Consider the following 25328-nt stretch of genomic DNA (forward strand, 5'->3'; position numbering starts at 1 on the left):
GGAAAGGAATAGTTGAGTGAACACATGTATCTGTTGTGGAGACACAGCCAGAAGAGGTGGATGTGGTTTAAGACTGTAGAAGGAAACCTTGGCATCAGAAAATAAAGACAAACCACTGGACTGAATACAGACAAGCACCAATAACAAGGTCATAGGTAGGTAGACATAGTTTAAAAATAAATAATTAAAAATTTTGTTGCATATATAGCACTTTAGACTAAATGACTATGAACCAAAAACATTAAGATGTATGATGATGATGATGAACTCCCAGGTTAATTATAAGGGTTAATAAAAAAACAGGATCAGAAGAATCATAAAGTCAGAAACCAGAGGAATAGGTGAATGACAAATGACATTAAAATCCTTGTGTAATACATAGTTTTCTTGTGTAATAAATAGTTTTTCTATCCTGATGGGATATCAAATCAAAGAATTTCAAGTTTTAACAAAAGACAATTTAATTGATAATGTTACAAGATTAATATTGATTTCCATAGTGCAACAGACTGTATCGTAGTCATACAAACTCATCAAAGTCATTACAGTTCTGCAACAATAGAAACGACAATTTAACGCATCTTGAAATTCAATAATATTGATCTCAATCTGTTGCATTTTTGTTCAATCATACTGTGTTTCAGTCCAACAATTATCTCAAGCTCACAATTGAACAGATTCTTTGTCAACTGTTTCCAGTGAGTCTGAATGTAATTCATTTGACATTATTAAGTAGAGATTTATAATCTTGGCTAGTTCTACGTGTGTAAATCCTGTTGAAAGTCAACGTCCCAACCATTCAGCTGTTCCTTCTCCACCCTTTCAAACCAAGACTGGGAAGACTGGTTCAGTCCAAAAAAAAACCCCACACTAGACTTGTTGTGCTCCATCAGAAAACCAAACAACACTCTGTAAATGATAATGTTTTCTTTGAATTTTTTCAAGGCAGCATTCAGTGTTTTATGTGGAAAAGGGACCAACCAAGGGTGTCTGTTGTCATCCCTTTTATTTGCTTCAGTGATTGAACCCTTTGCAGAGACAGAACACTCACATGTAAATATTTTTGGGGTCAAAACTGGCTTTTACACTCATGATAGTCAAAATGTGTGAAATGTATATTACTGCTTTTGTGCATTTATTACAAATTAAGCATAGTGTTTGGATACAGTATAAAATTGACAAAATCAGAAGCCTTATCAAAAGGACACTTTGGTAATGAGGCATTTGGCAATTTTCCATTAAAATGGTTAAAACATTGGATTTGCTATCTAAGTGTAACTATACAGAGAAATTTGCAAATAATAAATGAGAACAATTTTGCTCCAGTCATGAAAGCAGTCATAAGAGATGTTTAAAGATTTAAAAAAAAAAAAAGGTCTCCTTTCACACTTACATCCACACCTAGCTCCAGCCTATCTTTAGGATACAATTGGTAAACATAGTCATTGTCATGTTGCACTCACAGAGTTAATGAATGTGTGACGATGCATTAAATAATCCCATCATTTCTTCTTACATCATCACTGGTCTGTATAAAATCCTTTTCACTTTACCCTGAGATGAGCTCAGTCTCTGTGGATTTAATGGAACCACCATTACCAATATGACAGCATCATAAGACGTGTTATTTTTATGCTAATCACCATGGAAACACAACTGATTTGGTGAAAAGGCCTTTGTTATATTGAGCAGCATTACTGAGAGCAAGAAAACATTACTATTTAACATTCCACAATTTGCTCACCTGTTAGTAAAGGGATTTGTAGACAGTAATACATCTTCTGCTGCGCTACATTAATACTAGGTAATGTTATTATGTTGTGGTATTTAAGTAACGTGAGTTGAATTAGGTAATTTAATCATGTCACAGTACTTCAGTGAATAGAACTGCACACATGCTGTGTGGGTCTGTACAGGATCTGTGCTTGTTATGCTCCACCAGTCACTCACACATTGTTTCACTTCCCTTTAAGAAGCCTGTCATGCATATCAGCACAGAAAGAGTCCTCATATGACTAGGAACATATCAAACTACAGTTTAAATAGGAGAACAGATTTGGCTACATTTTAAAAATTTTCTCCTGATCTTCAGTCTTCTCAAAGTGTAATTTAACATAAGAGAAGATAAAAAATAAGATAAAATTATAAAATTTGATTTGATTGATTTTCTATGAATTTGTTGAAATCAGGTCAAAGTAAATTTACACTAATCTATTGGCTGAATTGCATTTGTAAAAATCAACTGCAACAATGAACTGGAATCTGTGTTTAAAGGCACACTGAGCAGGATTTTCCCCCTTGAAACAGCATAAACTCATCCAAAAATGATCCCACTTAATCATTACTTATTGGTAGTCTGTGACAGTGTGTGCGTTTGCAGAGAGCCTGCTGCTTTCTGCCTGGATTTTCTCATTTCTTAATGTTCAGGACGTTTCTGGGCGTCGACCTTTTGGCAGCAGGTGTGTGAGGCTGCAACCAAAACTACTGCTAGATCGTTTTCTATCTAAAAGCCACGCTGGCTGTGGTAGCCGTCTGGAACTCTGAAACGGAGCAACTGGTCAGAGCTAGTGTGTATCGTGAGCTGGCAGCTAGCTATTACCATTCTGGCAACCACAACTTTGAAAGTTCTGTTTACAAGCCACAGGCAGCAAAATCGTACTCAGTATGCCTTAACAACTAACTATCAATAAAATTATTGTTTTAGTATGATTTATTTTAATAATTTCTATTACAGTTTTTCTCCATTGCTTTGGCTCATTTCTTGAAACAGTGTTAACATTCTCAAAGCTCTAGGTGCATTTGTCAAAATGGTACAGCACAACACCATAGCTCACTTGCAAAAGGTCATAACTCACCCAAAACATTTAACTCATGCTTCAAAACAAAGTTATTGTCTCATATAAAAAAGTCAGTGCCCTCAAAATGAAAAGTTCCTGGTGGTCAAAATGTTTAGATGTTTTGTCAGTATGGCAGTGGACCCTGGAAATGTTATATCCACATTTCAGTCTTGTCCTATTTTTTCATTGACACTGAATGTTTACTGTACTAGAATGTTATTTTTGTCTAGCTAACTGAAAGCTATTGTGTATCAAACTGAATAGTATTCAGATGCCGATTTCAACAGTACAAGGTTTTACATTACACATTGCACTCACATTTCCATGGAAATTGTTACTGTATTTTTATTCACGTAAAGTAACTGTCTTACACCACAGTAAACAGAAAACGTACACAGCACAATATAATACAAACATACATCAATACAAAAAAAAGGAAAATAATGTATAGCCTAACACTAACACAGTAAAGCTGGAGTGCTACACTAAAGACTCCACCTCACTGGATGTCCTGACGCTCCTGTCTGTCTGGCCACAGATTTTCATCGGCATCACACCTGATATTTTCCGGGGGAAAAATCTTCTTGCATGCCGCAACCATCCCCTGCAGTGTTCTGCTGTGATGTCATCACAAGCAGCATCCATTGCAGCACACACACCTTCCACCTCCATGCAGAAGGACAGGCAATTTACCAATTTAGCGGACATTACAAAAAAATCCATATAATTGTAATGAGATTCATGGTATAAATGCCTGACAGATTTTGACAATTGAATGGACTATTGTGCATGTGATGACTTGCACAATGAAATAATTCATACATGTTTTGGAGAGTATAACTATTCAACTGAGAAGCAACATAATCAGTTTTGATCAGCAAGATATATTCAATTGGTAATTGTGCAAATTGTAGACAATTGTGCTTACTCATTTGCATAGATGTGCTAAAACATTTGCAATTTGATTAAAAGAATGAGAAATTCAAATCTGTTGTGAACAAGTGCCCAGTGGTTTGGAGGTTTGCACATGTTGTTTTGAAAATAATCATTATCATTTGAGAATTGTGCCAAAGCAATTGAGAAAAACTGTAAAGTAACCTGCTTTATGAGAGTTGGAATTTCATATTCACAATGTATTTGGCTCTGACTTTGAGTAAACATCTCTTTTCAGAAAATCTCTTTTCAAAACATTTTTCAACAAAATGATCATGCTGATTCATTAAATTCAATACAATAGATTCATGATGAAAATGATCAAATGTGATTTTACTCAAACCTCTAATGTTTGAGTTTCTCTGCAGCTGTAGAGTCAGATCAGTTCCTGCAGCTGAAGGAGGTTTTTGTACAACCTTGTATCACTGTGTGAATGGGAAGCCGTTACAGTGCTGACAGTAGTAAACTCCTGTGTCAGAGTGTAGTCAGTCCCAGATCCTCTCCCACTAAAACGCCATGAAACCCCAGAGTCAATGAACTGTAGCTGTCCTGAGCATATCATGGTGGTTCCTCCTCACTATTTAAATGATCCTAATGTACATGAGATTAATAAGTGTTAACAAAGTGTCAGGGCGTCCTAGAAGAGACCACTCCTACACTCCCATCAATATAGAAAAACCATTTATTACACACAGACTTTTAAGAGGACCTAAACCAAACCCAAATCTTTGGTGAAGCCTGACACCTACTGGTGAAAAGTAGGGTACTGAACTGGCTGTCTGCTATTTATAGTATTCCCATGATGTCACATGCATTTCCTACCAATATGGTGCCTTACAATATAGACAGTTCATTGGCTGTGGGTATCGTTTGATTGTAATCACCTGTTCATGTATTACAATCACCTGTTATTTTCCTACAAAAATGGCTGTGTGATGACATAACAGAATACTATGAATTGGCTGATCTTTGGAGCTGTGATGTCACCTTCTATAGAGTACAACAGATGGTGACATCACCTTTGAGGTACCCACAAAAATGTCCCCCATTCATTATCTACGGGATAGTTCAAGGCTATTCCATCAGTCTAGGCTCCTGTTTCTTTTTGATCCTTTTGAGAGAATTGTTTATGTTCAAAAATACAATCTTTATGCTCTGTGTGTGTGTGTGTGAGAGAGAGAGATTTGCAGGAAAATTAATTTCTCACCAAATGGTATTTATGTGAAGATGTTGAAGAAGAATGTATATTGTGTTGAATCATCACAACATTACATTAAGGTTTCATGCCTTTACATAGACACACATATAAAGTCAACCACTTTTTGTGGTTGTAGCTTTTTTCACTGACTCTGAAACTGTTTTTAAAGTGCACAGTCTGTATTTTGACATATTGTGTCATGAAAATAGATTTATATTTTCTTTTAAATTACAGAAACTGGACTCCCATTGAGATGTATTAAACAGGCCTTATACCGTTACCAATAAAGACAAAATTAGATATTTGAAAACACTGACCAAAGTCCCTAATTACAGACAAAAGATGGATTATAAGTATCATGAAATAAACATTTTTACCAGTGGCAGGTTTGTGTCCAAATGAAACACCTGGGTGAAAATTTTTATGCTTTTGTTGATATTTAAATGTTATGCTTTTATCATTTTTACGTTATCTCTTTACTAGAGGACAAGGGTTTAGGGTAAATTCAAAATAATTTGTGAGCAAACTATTGTTAAGCATTAATACTGTATAAAAACAAATCCACTTCTATGTTATCAGTGATGTATCTATCCATCTATCATGTTGTCCATTTATATATCATGGGTGTAACAATGCCTATACATTTAAAATGAAAGGAAAGCAAACACATTTCCAAAATAAAGGCAAGATTTATTTGTACAGTATAAAGTATCTGGTACAGTATTGAAAGGCAAATATAAGTGCTAGAAGAAGAGTGCACACTAACATGTAGGCTAACTCTATTTGACCTTTACCACAATAGTTTCAAACTTTCATTTTATATCCAGGACTAAAGCCGAAAGACAACCAAATAAATAGGTTCTATAGCTGAATACCGAGACAGATCCTAAGATGCAGAAGGTTTGCTTGTTTTTTTTGTTCTAAAACCAATTTACCTTTTTTTTCATGTAAAAATGCTATGACAAAAGTTTTGCATTTCTGAGCAAAAAGACTATGCAAGTAAAAAGAGTTTAGTGTAGCGTTTTCCCACGCGGGCTCATCGAGGCCGAGCGGATCATGGAGTTTCATCACCGAGTCGTCTGGAGGCTTCACTCAAACTTGATCCCCTGGGCCAGAGGAAGGTCCTTGCTGTAGTTGATTGTGCTGGGAGGGAAAGAAGTTTAAATATGACAACTGAGCTGTGTTCGAAAGTACAGCATGTCATACTGTAATGCTTTAGAGTATTGCATAGCTCTGGTAGGAGTAGGAAGTGCCGAGGAAAAAACTTACCACGTTGAGCGCCTCATATACTGCTTCCAAGAGTCGCTGCCTGACTCTCTTCCACCTCCTGTGTGTTTCTCCCCACCTACACAGAGCCACAAACACACAGTATTATTAAAACCCTTTAAGGAGCCGTAAAGCCGACTGTGATGATGTGACTGTTCGCAGTCATCACACAGGGTTTTTTTTCTTTTTCTCTTGTTCAGATCCTTAGACACATAGTTATGTGTATGCTTCTGTAAGCATATTCATGTCTGAACATTTGTTGTGTATACATATTTCCCAAGTCATGTGCACGTTTCCTTAGCCAGATTATACATGTTTTCGGTTAATCATTTCCATCTGAGCAGTCTTGACACCATCAAACATTCGGGGTACCCTATGCTAGCTAGGTTTACACTAATTGTTTGGTAACATTTCACCACCATGATACTGCGAAATTGAATTAACCACTGTAATGTCACAAACAACACAGACACATAGAATACTGGTCCAGCATTGAACATGTATTAAATACACCACAGAATAATTACACAGACCATACATACCTTGGTTGTCCCACACCTCAAAGAGTGCTGCCGGGTGTCGGCACAGTATTTATGTGTGACTGATGTCATTAGGCGCTACCACTATGTGGGGCGGTTTCTATTTTTGAGTGTGCTTATTCTTTGTTGTTATTGTTAAAGAAATATAATGATGACTAGAAACCTACATATAGTGGTGTCAGTTGTATGGGTAACGTGTGATATTTTGATTTTTGTGTAAAAGTTTACCTGTGTTTGAGGTGAAACTTCATACCACCCTGGACTAGGAAAGTGGTATGGTCCTGGGAGTGGAGGCTTGATTGAGGCCTGTATTTAACCAGTCTGTGCTCAGACATGGGAGAGAGAGGTTGTGGGCACAATGCGGAAGGCTCTGTCCCAACTGACAGTTTGTTGTTTTGAGCAAACCGAAAGCTGTCTGATTGTTATATCGAGCTTGACAAAGTCTGATTAGACTTACTTTTTCATTTGTATTGAATTATTCATTTTTTGTACACTATCTTGACATTTTCCATATTTTGATTTTTGACCAAAATAAACCGGCAAAGACTGATCCTTCTGGTTGTCATCGTTCCTGATGCCTAGGCCCTCATCAAAGTACTCGTTTACATTTGGTGTCAGAAGTGGGATGAGTGGCTGGAAGGGCTACAGGGACCCCGATGTCGACTAGAAGCAAGTCCACGAAGGCACCCACCCGTCCTGAAACAAGGTTCTTGTTAGAGCCGGGTGAGGCACCCAGCACGAACCAACCAGAGACGGAGGGGGAGGAACCAGATCTACTGCAGGGGGACGAGGATGAGGAAGGAGCAGCCGGCAGTGTGAGGGGGGCACCCGAGACGGTTGAGAGCCTGAGCCACACATTCCAAAAGTTCCTGTTGAGCCAACAACGGCGAGATGAGCAGCGGGAGCAGGAAATGCAACGCCAGGAACTGCGTCTCAAGGCCCTTCAGCACCAGTTCGGTCAATTGCAGCAGGAGATCCAGCTTGACCGTTTGGAGCGGCCTCCGCCAGGGGATGATGGTGAGGCTGGAGCGGGAGCAGCGCCACCTGCTGATGACGGGGAGTACCGGCGACCAGTGAGGATGGCGAGGTCTCCTCATGATCCAGGTCCACAGGTGTCTCCGTACGGGTTCTCGGTCCAGGCACCGGTGGCGAGCAGAGCCCAGGTGGGTTGGAAGGGACCTAAGATGCAAGCTTACAGAGAGGATGAGGACATTGAGCACTATTTGACCACATTTGAACGAATAGCCTTAGCCTGTCAGTGGCCACAGGAGGATTGGGCTTTGCACTTGGTCCCTCTCCTCACTGGCAAGGCAAGGAAGGCCTATGTGGCTATGGACATTGAGGACTCTATGCAGTATGACATCGTCAAGGCCGCCATTCTGACAAAGTTTGAAATAAATCCAGAGACTTATCGCAGCCGATTCCGATCCAGTGTGGTGGAGGAGGGAGAGACCCCTAAGGAGCTCCAGGCCCGGCTGAAAGACCTCTATGAAAAGTGGATGAACCCCAGGCAGAAGACAAAGGAAGAAATCGGGGATGTAATCATCATGGAGCAGTTTCTGCGTGTTGTCAACCCAGACCTGCGGACCTGGATTCGGGAGCGCAACCCCACTACATCCCGTGAGGCAGCCGAGCTGGCAGAGACATTCATCGCAGCCCGGAGGACCTCCAAGAGCTACCACCTGGGACGAGCAAACAACCCTCCCATCTCCTCTCTTGGTAAGTCTGGGGGTGGGTATGGAAGTGGTTCTTGGGGATTTAACAAGTCACAGGCTACCAGCTCGGACAGTCAGGCTACAGATAAGAACTTGGTTAAGAAGGCCCCACTCGTGTGTCATAACTGTGGTCAGCCAGGGCACCTCAAAGCAGATTGTCCTGTTACTCGGTTTTGTAAGACCCGTTTGTGCTATGTTCCCAGACCTTCCACATGCCCCTTACCACGCACCCAGGCTAACGACAGTGTTATTAAGGTACGGATGGCCGGCAGACACTGGAAAGCACTGTTAGATTCAGGCAGTGATCAGACACTGGTGAGGCAGGATTGTTTACCAGGGGAGGCAGTGCCTTGTTGGGAGCGTGTTTTGGTAACTTGTGTCCATGGTGATGGAAAGGATTACCCCACAGCTGAGATTCCCATTAACATTGAGGGACAGGAATACTTGCTGACCGTAGGCGTCTTACAGCAGCTACCTTACCCTGTGGTGTTGGGTAAAGACCTTCCTATTCTCTATGATCTGTTAAGCCAGTTCAGGGTGCCCAATAGTATTCCTGAGGACAGAACAGTTGAGAACTCCAGAGAAGCAATGGTAGTGACTAGGTCCCACTCGCAACAGGCAGAATTAGACCCTGGGTGGGAGGAGCTACCATTTGCAGGAGAGGGTGCCAGACAGGACGGGGTAAAGAAGTCTCGTAGACAGAAACGTAGAGAGAAAGTATGGGGGACCAAGCCGGTTGAGACGGAGCCAATGTTGCCAGAGGGGCTAGAGCCTGATTTTGATTCCCTGCCAAGTGATATTGGTGTGCTACAGAGCCAAGATGTCACACTCAAACCACTGTTTGAGAGGAGTGTAGCTGAGACAGCTAAAGTCTCAGTGTTGGACAAAGAGATGTTTGTCGTAAAAGGTCAGAGACTCTACAGACGTAGCAGTGCCGGTGACCAGTTGGTAGTTCCTAAGAGCTTGAGGCCCAAAATACTACATCTAGGTCATTCTATACCCTGGTCAGGACACATGGGTCAAACTAAAACCTACGCACGCATAGCGAGACGTTTTTTTTGGCCTCAGATGTATCAAGACGTGGGTCAATATTGCAAGAGCTGTGCAGAATGTCAACTGACTACCCCAGGGAGGAAAGGTGATAGGGCTCCTTTAATCCCCATGCCAGTCATAGAAACCCCTTTCTCCCGTATTGCTATGGACATTGTTGGTCCCCTGGAACGAAGTGCCGCAGGCAATCGTTTCATTTTGATTGTTTGCGATTATGCTACCAAGTTTCCAGAGGCATTCCCCCTCAGAAAAGTCAAGGCACGCCAGATTGTCAATTGTCTGATCCAGCTATTCTCCCGGGTAGGAATTCCCAGAGAGATAGTTACTGATCAGGGAACCAATTTCACTTCTAAGCTTGTGAGGGATGTTTACAGTCTGTTAGGCATTAGGGGGATAAGAACCACTCCTTACCATCCTCAGACCGACGGCATGGTTGAACGCTTCAACAAGACCATGAAGTCAATGCTCCGGAGGTTTGTGTCCGATTCCGGGTCGGACTGGGACCAGTGGCTTCCCTTCCTACTGTATGCCTACAGAGAAGTGCCCCATGCCTCAACTGGTTTCTCCCCGTTTGACCTCTTGTATGGACGCCATGTCAGAGGACCAATGGATGTCCTGAAGGAGGCCTGGGAGGGAGAACAACCCTGCAAGCAAGTAGGAGTCATCTCCTATGTTCTCAAGATGAGAGACAAACTGGAGCAGTTGTCTCAGCTGGCGCACGCCAATGTCGACCAAGCCCAGCTGAGGCAAAAGAAGGGGTATGACAAGGCCAGTAAATGCCGCTCTTTCCAGCCAGGGCAAAAGGTGCTCTTGTTGTTGTCTACATCGGACAGCAGTTTACTAGCCAAATGGCAAGGTCCCTTTGAGATCACCCGCAAAATGGGACCAGTTACGTATGAACTCCACTTGCCAACACGCCGGAAGAAACATCAGACATTTCATGTCAATCTCCTGAGGGCGTGGAAAGAGAGAAACTCGGTATCTCGGCAGCTATGGGCCAGGGTCGTTCCAGATGAGGAAGAGTTGGAGGAGCAATATTTCCCTGTACCCCACCAACTTTCCTCCATTCCAGACCTGAGCCATCTAAGTCACACAAAGCAGGAAGAACTGAAAGCTTGTATTCCTGATGGACTGTTCAGTGACAAGCCTGGCCGTACCCATCTCATCACCCATGATATCCATTTGCTTTCACCAGAGCCGATCCGCCAGACCAGCTACAGGGTACCGGCCAAATTGGTTCCTGCCCTCAAGAATGAGGTGGAGACCATGCTAGATATGGGCATCATAGAGCCTTGCTCAAGTCAGTGGTGCAGCCCAGTAGTCCTAGTACCCAAGAAAGAAGGACCCGAGCTGAGGTTTTGCATCAACTTCATCAAAGTCAACAATATCTCTGCCTTTGACCCCTACCCAATGCCACGGGTTGATGAACTTATCGAACGGCTGGGAAATGCCCATTATATAACAACCCTTGACCTCTGCAAAGGTTATTGGCAGGTTCCCTTGACAGAGAAAGCAAAAGACATCACCGCATTCAGAGTACCTTCTGGACTGTATCGATTCACCGTGATGCCTTTTGGATTGCATGGCGCTGCTGCAACCTTCCAGCGTCTCATGGACACCGTCTTGAGAGGGGCTGGAGCCTATGCAGCAGCTTACATTGATGATGTGGTTGTCTATAGCTCTACCTGGGAAGAACATCTCCAACATCTCACTGATGTCTTCCAGCGCATCCGCCAAGCTGGACTGGTGGCAAATGCCAAGAAGTGCCAACTAGCCCGGTCTGAGGTCCAATATCTGGGGTATGTGCTGGGGCGAGGCCAGATTCGTCCTCAGGTGAACAAAGTGGAAGCAGTGAGGTCCTGTCCACCACCTACTACCAAGAAACAGGTCAAGTCGTTCTTGGGGCTTGTAGGTTGGTACCGTCGCTTCATTCCCAACTTCTCAGACAGGGCAGAACCTCTCACTTTTCTAACCCGAAAATCTTGCCCACAGAAGGTCAAATGGACACCGGGATGTGAAGCAGCCTTCCAAGACCTCAAACAATGTTTGTGCCAGGATCCAGTTCTCCAGAGTCCGGACTTCTCGCTACCTTTCACTGTACAGACCGATGCCTCTGAAGTTGGTCTGGGGGCAGTGTTGTTGCAAGGTGAGGAGGGAGATAGGAGGCCAGTACAATACATCAGTCGTAAGCTCTTTCCGAGAGAGACACGATATTCTACCATTGAAAAAGAGAGTCTTGCCATCAAATGGGCTTTAGATACACTCAGGTATTATCTCCTTGGGCAAGAATTTCTCTTGGAAACTGACCATCGTGCCCTCCAGTGGATACACAAAATGAAAGACTCAAATGGCAGAATCGCAAGGTGGTATCTGTCCTTACAGCCCTACAAATTCACAGTAAGGTACCGCGCCGGAAAAGACAATGTAGTGGCTGATTTCCTGTCCCGGAACAACAGATGAAGGACAGATCTTAAGGGGGGGGATGTGTGATGATGTGACTGTTCGCAGTCATCACACAGGGTTTTTTTTCTTTTTCTCTTGTTCAGATCCTTAGACACATAGTTATGTGTATGCTTCTGTAAGCATATTCATGTCTGAACATTTGTTGTGTATACATATTTCCCAAGTCATGTGCACGTTTCCTTAGCCAGATTATACATGTTTTCGGTTAATCATTTCCATCTGAGCAGTCTTGACACCATCAAACATTCGGGGTACCCTATGCTAGCTAGGTTTACACTAATTGTTTGGTAACATTTCACCACCATGATACTGCGAAATTGAATTAACCACTGTAATGTCACAAACAACACAGACACATAGAATACTGGTCCAGCATTGAACATGTATTAAATACACCACAGAATAATTACACAGACCATACATACCTTGGTTGTCCCACACCTCAAAGAGTGCTGCCGGGTGTCGGCACAGTATTTATGTGTGACTGATGTCATTAGGCGCTACCACTATGTGGGGCGGTTTCTATTTTTGAGTGTGCTTATTCTTTGTTGTTATTGTTAAAGAAATATAATGATGACTAGAAACCTACATATAGTGGTGTCAGTTGTATGGGTAACGTGTGATATTTTGATTTTTGTGTAAAAGTTTACCTGTGTTTGAGGTGAAACTTCATACCACCCTGGACTAGGAAAGTGGTATGGTCCTGGGAGTGGAGGCTTGATTGAGGCCTGTATTTAACCAGTCTGTGCTCAGACATGGGAGAGAGAGGTTGTGGGCACAATGCGGAAGGCTCTGTCCCAACTGACAGTTTGTTGTTTTGAGCAAACCGAAAGCTGTCTGATTGTTATATCGAGCTTGACAAAGTCTGATTAGACTTACTTTTTCATTTGTATTGAATTATTCATTTTTTGTACATTATCTTGACATTTTCCATATTTTGATTTTTGACCAAAATAAACCGGCAAAGACTGATCCTTCTGGTTGTCATCGTTCCTGATGCCTAGGCCCTCATCAAAGTACTCGTTTACACCGACAAAGCCACCAATAAAAAGGAGACTAACATACCGAAGGCTCCTCCGATCTCAGCTCCGCTGGTAGGAATGTTGACATTCACAATGCCGCAGTCTGATCCTTTGGGTCTGGACAGAGGACACAGTTCAGCTTTAGACCAACAAACCTCTGTGATGGAGGTCATAGTTGAACCCTTGTTCATAATGATGCATGTGCACCACTATACAAGCTTCGGTTAGGGTAATAATGGCCTGTGATTAACAATCGGATCTGATCCAGTCAGTGTGGTCCACCTCTGATGTGACTGATATGATGCAGTTGGATTAATTACATATTTAATGTGGAATTTATCAAATATTTAATGTAGAATTGATCAATACTACACGGGTTGCCTACGGGGAGACCTTAACCTGTGCTGATTCTCATACAATTTGAAGTATCCATGAAAATGATGATACATGCATTACTATTAGGGCTGAACAATTTAGAAAAAATATCTAATTATTATTTTGACTGATATTGCAATTGCGATATTAGAGGGAATGATAATTTTTACATCATTATTCTCATTTTCATTGAAAAACGTATTAAAATGATTATGGTGTGATTGTTGCGGGGATCTGTACCAAACAAAGATGTTTTCTTAAGTCTGTAGAATATGATGTGTAGGCCAGGACATCTCTGCAGCACCACAATATTTACTTTAAAATGCTATTTTGACACATTTCACCTTTAACAAATATTGCGCCTCCTGCGATTTGAAACTTGCAGTAGGCTATATTGCGATTTCGATAAAATTTTGATTAATTGTTCAGCCCTAATTACTATTATTTTAAATCATCCTGGGTTTTACGTGGTATATTATTGTCTAAAGGCTGTTTCAGAGGTTTTTCCACCCTGACAAGAATTCTGGGGGAAAAACCGAAAAACTTCTTTGGTATTAATATGGTCAAATTTATACATTTAACAGTACAAAATATTGCCTGCGGCTTCAGTTAAATAAATATTGGTATAGGCCTTCAAAAACCCATATATATCATACAAACCATGTTCACTCTGGTGTCGAACTAAATGCTACATCTATTGTTGACTATTAAAAGCAGCTGCATCAGATGTATAAAGCATCTTACCCCAGCCAGCGGAAAACTCGGCCCATATCCTTGGTGAAGATGCTGCTGGACAGGCCCTGCTTCACCTCGTTGTTCCAGGCAAAGGCCTCCTCTTCCGTCTGAGGAAAAGCACAGATAATCATTTTTAAAGTGATCAAAAGCTTAATCTATGCACTTATAGATGGACTGTAGACACTGTATCCAGAACAGGGTTAGTAGTACTATCTGCATCCCACCTGCTTTACTAAACAATTAGATCACTAATTAGTAGGGCTGGGAATCGATTAAAAAGAAGAAAAAAAAAAAACGTATTGATCGCACAAATTTCTGTGATTAATCGTTTTTTTCTCCGGAAGACTGAAGCTTGTAATCATAGATATTTCAATGTAGAATCACCAAATTAATGTAGAATCAGCACAAAGGAAGTATATTTGAACTACAGATCGGTCATGTCTATCAAAACCATCGAGATTCAACTTGAAAGGCAGATTTCTTTATATTGCACTAACTGAAATAATAGTAAAAGCTTCAAGTGCCAGCTGAAACTTTCTGCCTAAACCTCCATCCTGCCTTTCTCTACCTTACCCAATAAAACAAGCACAGATCCTGCAGTGTCCGCATACCTTGAACTTGAGAACGTAGAGGATGGGGACGAAGGTCTCGGTGTGGACGATGGGGGCGTCATGAGCCAGTCCTGTGATGATGGTGGGCTCCACGTAGTTTCCAGGGCGATCCATCACCTTGCAAAATACAAAGACAAAAACAAAAAGTATAAGCCTCTACTGTTACTTATCAAGATGTACTTCAAACCAAAATATAGCATACTCCTGTTTGGAATTATAATGGTATTGGTCTTTCCACACTAACAGTACTGCTAGATCTCATGAGCAAATGTTGGTTCACCTTTCCTCCACAGACCACGGTGCCGCCCTGCTGCTTGGCCTGCTCAATAGCTGCCAGATACTGCTCCACGGCTTGCTTGGTGTGGAGAGGGCCATACAGGGTGCTTGCTGTAGAAGACAATGAAGAAAAAGAAGAAAGTCTTTGTTTTTTTTCCTTTCTTTCTCTTTTTTTCCCCCCCTGGTTTTTTTGGTGGGGGGCATTTTATTTTATTTCTTCCAAATTACATCATATTTCTAGGCTATAATAATAATACTTATTATTATTATTAACAGCCTAGAAATTTGATCTTACTATTCAAGCATTGGTGGAAGAAACAATGGCCATTTGGTATAATTTGCTTTCCAGAAAAACGGAACCCACTTGAATTAAAAAGACACATTTTTCACTTCAAGTATGACTATTCAAATTTTTTTTACTATTCCACCACAAGCAGATTATAGTTTTGAAGTGTAAAAGCTTGTAGAATTGTGATCTAGACAATATGGCCATGGCCTATTCAATATGGCAGGAAATCTCTTGTAAATATCTCGAAATATTTTGTGAATATTGTGATATTTATGTTCGATAATATTGAATATCAAGCCTACTGACTGCTTTAACTTAGTAAACCATCTCATAATTCTAATGATATGATGCCAGTTAACTTACGATCCCAAGGATCTCCGATGCGGACTTGTTTGTAGGCCTTGGCGACCCTCTCCACCACTGTGTCGTGAACGCTCTCGTGCAGCATCTAAAGAGATTAACACAGAGGTAATACTGACTCTGTTCCAATTAAAAATGCATTGAACAATTTTCTATGAGATTTGATGAGGAAAATACACATTTACACACTTTGTTTTGCCATGGTCACTGTTGAATGCTCTATGGTTATCTAAAACAATGAAATTAGTCTCTTCTTTACCTAAAAACGGCTATGCTTGAGACTCCAAACAAAGAACCGAAACTTTGACCTCTCAAAGTCCAATAAAATCACACTAGGTAGTTGTATATTAGCGTGATTAGTAAGGAATCTTAAATTGTTTCACATCGCTCAACTTCAAGAAATATAGCTTACTTTCCAACAATAAATTCTCAAATGCATCTCAGCATGGATCATAAAATACTAGTTTACATTTTATAAACAGCACTTTAACGGGGTCATACACTCCGCCATGTCTGACAACACCCGCGAGGAAACTATGCACCTTTTGGTGATATGCCACACCCACCACCATGCCCCCTTTTGGCCAATCCACATGAAAAGTTAATCAGTTCTTCCTTGGCCCATAACCAACCTTCATAAAAAGATTTGTGCAAATCCGTGCCCAACTTTTTGAGATATCCTGCTAACAGACGGACGGACGGACAAACAAACACTCAGACGCGGGTGAAAACATTTACCTCCTTGGCAGAGGTAATAATATTAATTCATAACCAAGGTAGACTATCATTTACCCATGTAAGTTTCCGAAAATGTATTACCCTGGGCTGCGAAGATTGGTGCTCTCATTCAATGTAAGTTTGTTCCAACAAACGTGATTTAGTGATCATCTGCTGGGTTAGAACCCATCAGTTACATCAGTGAATGTAGTGGATTACTTTTTCTTTACATAAGCAAATGTCTTGCATATGTGATCCAACTAAACTGCATTCATTTAGGACACCACTAAGGGACAGCTTGGTAGAGCTTTATTTTCATTGCTGGTCATTCTGAAGTGAGGCACTGGGAGCATATGAATTCAATATCTGAAGACAATATCTTCATTAAATTCTTTAATTCTAATGATTTAAAATCCATCTATCTGCCAGGTGATACAACAAATTCTTTGTCCAAGCTGTTATCTCATGCTTATTTTTAATGCGATGCTTGTTATTAAGAGGTAACTGTGAATGCCTTTCCCTCCGTGGGATCAGGAGGATTCATAATATCAGTAACATTTGGATTTAACAGACAGTCAACATGCCAAATATTGGGAGCCTTTATACAATATTGTTGCACTGATTTCACATATGGACGGATGGATTACAGGTTTAAGACACCTGCTGTGTGATAATGAAACCAGGGGAAAACTCTGTGTAAAATATAACAAATGACGACATGAAATTTAAAAGCTTCAAATACAAAGAAGCCGACTAGAAGCCGAAAAATCAGACTAATCCGTATTATTATGGGAGGACACTTGTGTTATTGTGGGATGTCCTTCCAGAGTTATTTGGGCTTCTGTTTTGATTGCACGGCCATTATGAATGATTGCAAATACGGCTGAAATATTTTATCCTTACCAGTCTCCTGGTTGTGGTGCAGCGCTGGCCGGCGGTTCCCACAGAGGCGAAGACAGCGGAGGGCACCACCAGATTCAGGTCAGCATCCTCAAACACTACACACACACACACACACACACACTCACGGATGAAATCTGGTATCACCTATCTTACAATAACAAAGAAGCAGAAACTCCACAACACAGCTCATGTGCTCCATACTGACCGTTCATGATCACAATACCAACTTTACTACCTCTACTTTCTCCATTTTAATTCTGGTTGTTGTTTTAACAAACCTATTCTATTCTATTTCAAAAGCTTATGTCCTTACCAATGATAGCATTGTTTCCGCCAAGCTCCAGCAACTGCCGACCTGAAAGGAAATTACAAAATCAACAGTTTTAAACTCATAATTGGATATTGGGAACATGTTTATCCAGGGTTCCTACACATTTTCAATTCAAAAATTCCATACTTTTTCCAGACCTTGATTTGTTTTGAAGATTTTGTCTGGTGTTCAATATGATTTACGCAGATAGACATCTTGCCCCTGCTAACTAGGTCATATCACTGTATAGATGAAGATTGTTCTTCACAGCGACAAATATCACAATATGTGAGATGATTGGCAGGGTTCCTACACGGTTTCCATTTTAAAATTCCAGATTTTTCCCAGACCCTATGTTCTTGACTGGATTTGATTTTGGTCTGTATTTGATATAATGCATGCTGACAGCGGCTGTAATAAGAGCGTCCCTCTATCTGAACATTATTCTTCACATCAACAAAAACTGTGGACTCAAAGTGGCTCTACAACAACATAAAAGCTAGAATTATGTGTGTATCGGACCTGAACCGCAACATTTTCCATACTTTTCCAGACGTTTTTTCAAATTCCCAAACTATTCAAGACCTGGACATGATCAAATTCATTTTTAATACTTTTCCAGACTTTCAAGACCTGCGTAGGAACCCTGTTTATCTCACGATACGATTCGATAAGCGATATGGGGTTCACTATTCGACACAAACACAATACGATGTAATAAAAGAAAGTTCAATGACAATAAAGTCTGACTGTGCAGAATTTTGTTTATTTAATGATGGCATCAGCTTGCTAGAATGTAAACAACAATCTAAAAATGTCATTATAAAGTGCAAAATAATATAATTTCAATGGTAAAGCATACCAGAGACCTGAATTCAAATCCCGGCTGAGTCAATTCAGCAAGCGCCACACTGTTATTATTATTCAACACTTCAGGATTATGTGCTTGTTGAATCAAAGAAGGAGCCACTCACCAAACCTTTCTTGCACCATCATGGCCACCATCTTGCCAACGTGGGTACTGCCGGTGAAAGACACCAGATCCACACGCTCATCCTTTGCCATTGCAGTACTGCAGAGAAAATGGGATCAGTTCAACAGCAGTACTGAGTGGTCGCTTGTTCTTACCGGTTTTGATATACTAATTAATAGGAAGTCAATGGAAGCACTCCACAGTTGAGGACTAGTACATAAGATTGTTGTCACATGAATTCATTTTTTTTTCTTCTTTGACTTAACTCTGCTGCAGTTTTAGTGTAAAATGTGTGGGTGTTGATGCAGACGTTTAAAATCTTGTCAAATCTGTTGTTTTAAGAGTGGAATGGTATACGACAAAAAAAAAAAAAAAACAATGGTTCGGGACCCAAGTGAGTGGGACGAATTAAAAAAAAAAACATTTTCTGAATATGACGGTAAAATCAAGGTACTGAACTGTTGGTTTTGTGAACTATTCCTTGAATTACATTTCAGTGCGGTTTTAACAAAATTAAAAAAAAAAAGAAAAATGTAGCCAAGATGATTAACTCACCAATTTGTGCTTTGGCAAAATAGATTTGCTTTAGTGTGTGTTGGGTTGGGGTTCGTGTTAGGTGTGGGGTGTTGGTTAGATATGCAAGAAAGCTTGTGAATGCATTCAAGTTTGTATTGAAAGCATATGAATGTTAACTTTTAAACTGCCATGCAAAACACTGTCAAGAGACATAGTATGCATTATCTGGAGATATTTCAGCCAATTTTGTCCTTTTATTAATGATCAGATGTCAGATAGCAATGTCATCCACCTGTGATATGATGGATATGACGCAGTTTGATTGATTACATAGTTAGAATTGATCAATACTACAGATGTTTTCTACTGGTTGACCTTAACCTGAAATGATTCTGATGACACACTTTGATCAGATTCTACGCAAGTTGCATCAATATGTTTTATTACCTCCGCCAAGGAGGTTATGTTTTCGGTGCCGTTTGTTTGTTTGTTAGCTGGATTACGGAAAAACTACTGGCCCGATTTTCATGAAACTTCGTGGAAGGGTGTAGCATGGGCCAAGGAAGAACCCATTAAATTTTGGGGCGGATCCGGATCCGACTCACGAAATTTGCATATCATAGCAGACTGGACTATTGGCTTGGGCGGAGGTCTGTGCTCTAAATAAATGTGCAGAAGGCTTGGGCGATATTAATTCCAAGGATTCATTTACATAAAGGGGTTCGTGATGAGAACACGGGGCATTTCCGTGGGCTGCTGTCAGCGAGGAACAGACAAAGGAACTAAGCAGACAAGGAGCCTCACCCGATGTCAGCGCCCCCGCAGGTCATGGAGCAGATCGCGCCGGGCAGGTTGTTCTGCTCCAGCACCTCCGCCACGATCCTGTTGAAACACCGACACACTGTATGAGACACTGACATTTTGTGGGTTTAACTCACGCACTTTTCGAGGCCGACTTAAGAGAGAGTCCTGTCCTCAAACGAATCATTGGACCTGTGTATCATAGTCAAAACGTTTCCATCTTTAAGCTTGTGCAATGTAGATGCTTTGCGAAAAGGTTATCGCCTCCTGTGAAATATGAAACACTTACTTGGTTACCGCAACACTTGTGAGAGGGGTGGTGGGGGCTCCTTTCCTGTAGGTGGAAAAAATTACACTTTGTCAATCCAGGGACAAAAATGTATGCTATAATAACATGACTTCTATATTTAACTTTCACGCATGATTATATCATGATTTCAAGGTAGTTCGAACATTGCACTGACACCATATTCACACAAGACTAGAGTTATGTTGAGACTTCATGTAACTATTGAATTACCTCCAAACTCTGTATATCCTGAAATGCATTCATGCAGGGTAATGGAATTCATTCAAATCACTTCCTGACTTTTGCAAAGAAAAACTTCCAACTTTCAAAACCTTCCTCTATACTTTCCACTACTGTTTCCACTTTTCTTGACAGGAAGAAGATAGAAACCATAAAAAATAAACGACACTGTTTTCATTGGAGGCAGGTAAGTTGGACACACCGCCAGAAAGTGAATCGTTTCAAATAGGTTCAGTAACAGCAGATTCAAAGACGGACAGGTGGCCTTCCGTCTTTACCAGAGGCAGACGTTGCCGCAGATGAGAGCGATGGCGTTGTTCCAGCCGTAGACGGCCACGGGGAAGTTGAAGGCGGTGATGACGCCGACCAGACCCACCGGGTTCCACTGCTCGATCAGGGCGTGGCCCGGTCCTTGGTGGGACACGAAAATATTTACAATTTAACACCCACATCAAAAGGTTCCTATATATATATATATATATATAAAAATAGTAAAGATCCTCTACAAAAATACCCTTTGATTTGTTTCATTCCTGCTATTTCCAGATAAACAGGCTGATTGTGGAAAAGGGAACCCATTTGAATTAAAAAGACAAATGTTTCACTTCCAAGTATTATTATTTTTGTTTTTTAATATCTTTCCACTAGTAGATTATAGTTTTATAAGTTTAAAAGCTTGTACAGTTGTGATCTAAGCCAGTGATTCTCAACCTTTTTCACAGCAAGAACCCCTAATTTAGTCCACATTAGAGCCACAGACCCCCATTTGATGAGATTGTCTCTCAAACCCAAATCTGAGAGTATTTTTATTGTTAGATATGATTTTGTCCAGAATTCCATGACTATCTATATTGTAGGTAGAGAGATAACAGAGAAACTATGATCAAAACAGTCATTCTTCTACATTCTCTAATTGAGGTAACTTCTTGTAAATGAAATAATGCTGAAGTTTAACAATTCATCAGTTTGCTGGGGACCCCCCGGAACCCCCTCAAGGACCCCTGGTGGTCCCCGGACCCCACGTTGAGAACCACCGATCTAAGCAATAATCTAAGGTTTTCATTTATTTTTTTATTTGATATTGCTGGAAACATCCCGATATTCACAAAATATCGCGATATTCGATAATATTGAATAGCGGCCCAAGCCTACTGTTCAATTCAGCAGGCTAAAACCAAGCCACCGGTTGGTGTATAGAATGTTTACACACTCCCCAGAGAGGTATTTGACATACTGGATTATTCAGACATATGGGAGAGTGTCATGCTAAAGATGCACTGCATAATTACACAGTAGTGCCGGTTAGCCAAACTTACTTTCTGAAGGGAGGATAGGCCCGCCAATCATTCTCGACAGGCCGACAGCGTAATCGCAGACATCAACGTATTCCTGCACCTCTCCCACTCCCTCCACGTAGATCTTGCCCATTTCCAGAGCCACCTTGAAGTAGAAGACAGCTTAAGTTCACGTGAAAGGAAAATCCAGGTCTTCTTACACTGTTAAACACCCGAGTTGTTTTGTATTTTACTTTTTTTTTTTTGCGTTTTAAGGTGGATTTCTTTTGGACAAAATGGCGTCGGTGCTTCTCTATTCGGGACCACATTCAGATATACATGTGAAAAGCCAAGGAAGAGAAGGTGTACCAGGCTCCCGAGGACTTTGATCTTCTTCCGTAGCGCGTCGCCGATCTGCCTCACGATCTCCCCTCTCTTGGGTGCTGGAATCTGGATGAAACGGGAACAAAATTCAGTGCCAAAATAAAGTTCGTTGGGGCCGCTGATTCTCAAACTGCTTGATAATGAGGAGAGAGTGGCAGTTTGACAGGTTTATTCAATCTGCCGGTTGGGAGCCAAGGAACTCAAAATCTGGATGACTATACAGTTTTAAAATGTTGAATATTCATGATTATTCTAATATAGATAAAATATAATAAAGCTATTGGTCAAAAAGTATAAGGTCTTATAAACAAGACTGAACAACCAATGCTAATCAGAGTTCTAGCACTTTAAGGAGATTAGAAAGGAGGTGAGAAACACACCAGATGCTACTTTTAGAGCTTAATCTTATAGTGGTGAAGCAGATTCAGTATTCTTGAGTTTTAGGCACTTAAGGTGTAACCTTTGACCCATATTTACACCTTAGGTGAGCATATAGCATAATGTTCCATAGTATAGGTACTGTTCCATGTCTTCCTCAACAGTAACATCCATTTGCTCTACTTACATCTGCCCACAACTTCCAAGCTTCCCTCGATTTCTGGACCGTTTCTTCATATTCCGCCATGGTTGCCTTTACAACAAGAAAACACCATATAATAACGTTTTACACAATTTTGACACTTTCTACCAGAACGACCTTGTAGGAGAAGTACTTAACACAACTAAAACTACCTTTAGCAATGGTGACTACTATGCTACAAGTTTCTTAGTAGGACACTCCTTGTTGCACGGAGAAGGTTCTCCTCACAAAACACACGTATATCCTACATGCACAGTAGGGCTGAACGATATGCAAAAAAAAAATCATATTACGATTATTTTGACAGATATTGCGATTGCGATACGAGTCATGATTTTAGTGGGAATGGTAATTTTTGCATTTCATTTTCACTGAAAAAAAATATAAAAATGATGATGATGTGATTTTTGCTGGGGTCTAGGGCTGAACGATTTTGAAAAAATATCTAATTGCGATTATTTTGACTGATACTGCAATTGCGATATGATTTGCAACATTAGAGGGAATGATCATTTTTACATTATTCTCATTTTCATTGAAAAACGTATTCAAATGATTATGGTGTGATTTTTGCAGGGATCTGTACCAAACAAAGATGTTTTCTTAAGTCTGTAGAATATGATGTGTAGGCCAGGACATCTCTGCAGCACCACAATATTTCATTTAAAATGCTATTTTGACACACATTTCACCTTTATCAAAAAATTGCAGCTCCTGCGATTTGGATATTGCACTTGGCCATATTGCGATTTCGATAATATTTCGATTAATTATTCACAGTATGGTTCTTGACAGTGTTTTGATTTAAGGTCAGACCAATATGGGTGATGGGCCAATAACATACTTTTTAGATTGAAGCTGCCAACAGCCAAAATATAAAAAATGTTGTGCTGCTCATACTTAATATCTATAAATTCAAAGACGTTCTTGACAAAAAATTCCAAAATATTGCAAAAAAAATTCTGTGTTTCCATCCCTAATTCAGCCGAGCTGCATGGGATGAGCAGAGTACAGTCGATAAGGAGTTGAAGTCCAGGTGGAACTTTTTTTGACACTACAGTCAGTGAACTCCAAATCACAATTTGGAACTAAAAGGTGAGGCTGGGCTCCTCCCCCCATGCCCAGTAAATATGTAACAATGTTGCAGCATAACTTATCAGAAGTAGGCAATATATCTGTAAACACTACATGTCTCTTGTCAATGTTTTGTACCAAGGGATTGGCATTACCTGGCGCACTCTGGCAATGGGCTCATTGTTGGCAGGGCAGTATGATGTGACGACCTGTGAAGACAAAAACACCAGTTAGACATAATAGCCTATCCCATCACTGTGAACAGACACTTAGTTCACTACTTTGCTCCAGCTGAACACCTGTAAAATGACTGACATGAATGTAAAAAACATTCAAATGTTAGCTACATAACTGTCAAAGCACATAAACACCCGAATCACGCTAACGGGTGTTAAAGCACATGCCAAGTTAGCACTGTGCGTCATTAAAACCTTGTCAGGCAGCAGCTGTAACTTATTCCTAACTCACTTGTCGCCTAAAAAGAAAACATTAACAGCTGAGCAAATTAACAACTTCCACAAATGCGAGCAAAACGTAATTTAGCAGCTAACCGACTCTTCCCGCATGTCCTGTCGATGCACATTTGCAATACCAGTCGACATTTCAAACACTTACGAGTTTGAGTCGAGAGGCTGGGGCCATGTGTTAGCTAGTTAGCCATATGTGCTAAAGCGTACGTCAACAAACTCGCCTCAAGCCGTAAGATCTGGCCGTTTCGTCCTACTATGTATATCGTCAATAGTAACGTTACATACCTGGGAGGACACAACATAACAGCTTTTACGAATCGTTATCGAGTCTCGGTAAATTCGGCATATAGATAACACACCAAGAAGCACTTTATTTCAATAAAATCTCAGCTTTAAGAACCGGTGCACTTGAAATGTTATTGAAATAAGTGCGGCTTGGAATGTGGGAACTATGCCGAATTGAAAAGTGGTCCTTATGTTTCAGAAAGTGCCCGAAGTCATTCTGGAACAGGTATGCACTTGAACGTTATACGCCGAAAAATAAAGCAGCATTAACGTGCTAGAGTTTGGTGTGACGTGCTCTCCATGCAGGAGTGAACGGCATGCATCGGGGCTAACTTTTGGCTAGTGTTACCGGGGTCGGTGTCACTCAGCTAGGTCAAAACGATACATCCAACACGATACATGCATATCAACGGCGTGACAACGTAAACAAAACCTCATACAAATACAAACACCTATATTTCCCCCACTGTGTGTTATAGTTTTGTGAACTTGTATAGGTCGCGTGGCCTCTGCAGAACGGGTGTTTTGCAACCGGCCGTGCTCTCCCAGAGTTAGCCAACCTATATTTGGACAGTCGGGCCAAAGTTAATCTCATTGCCTACCTCTCCGCTGCCTCCCCAGGTCCCGTTGTAGACGCCGTGGTTGTCCTCGGACAGACCCAGCTCTTTGAGCCAGGCGTACTGGGGCTGGCTGATGAGGAGTGCTGACATGGCTGCAGACTGCTGGGAGCGGAGACACACGGCTTGGCTTCGGAGGAACCTGCTGTGCCGGGCGACGGTCAGAGTGAGGCAGCGTTGCATGGCTGCTGATAGGAAACCGGGTTAAAGTCTGGGGGGCTAGAAC

General features: G+C 41.0%; 1 protein-coding gene across 2 annotated transcripts; it reads right to left on the minus strand.

The window, feature by feature from the left end:
- Positions 1 to 5645: 5645 nt before the first annotated feature.
- On the minus strand, positions 5646 to 25328 carry aldh7a1 (aldehyde dehydrogenase 7 family, member A1). Of its 2 annotated transcripts, XM_071546754.1 has the most exons (18): positions 25088 to 25327; positions 23886 to 23939; positions 22642 to 22707; positions 22062 to 22142; positions 21735 to 21858; positions 20697 to 20829; positions 20179 to 20223; positions 19893 to 19970; positions 18574 to 18671; positions 17603 to 17644; positions 17290 to 17384; positions 15673 to 15757; positions 15025 to 15131; positions 14745 to 14861; positions 14143 to 14240; positions 13067 to 13140; positions 6238 to 6313; positions 5646 to 6111 (listed from the first exon to the last, which is right to left on the minus strand). In XM_071546754.1, the coding sequence occupies exons 1-18, from the start codon at positions 25283 to 25285 to the stop codon at positions 6057 to 6059; spliced, it is 1626 nt and encodes a 541-aa protein (XP_071402855.1). In that variant the 5' UTR covers positions 25286 to 25327; the 3' UTR covers positions 5646 to 6056. The 2 variants fall into 2 exon arrangements, with proteins under 2 accessions (XP_071402855.1, XP_071402856.1); XM_071546755.1 differs by lacking the exons at positions 15025 to 15131; positions 15673 to 15757 and having other exon boundaries at positions 25088 to 25328.

Source organism: Centroberyx affinis, unplaced genomic scaffold (assembly GCF_046629955.1).
Source record: "Centroberyx affinis isolate AG114_WGS23_722 - 3 ecotype Tasmania unplaced genomic scaffold, CSIRO-AGI_Caff_v1 ptg005443l_1, whole genome shotgun sequence".
Lineage (NCBI taxonomy): Eukaryota > Metazoa > Chordata > Actinopteri > Beryciformes > Berycidae > Centroberyx > Centroberyx affinis.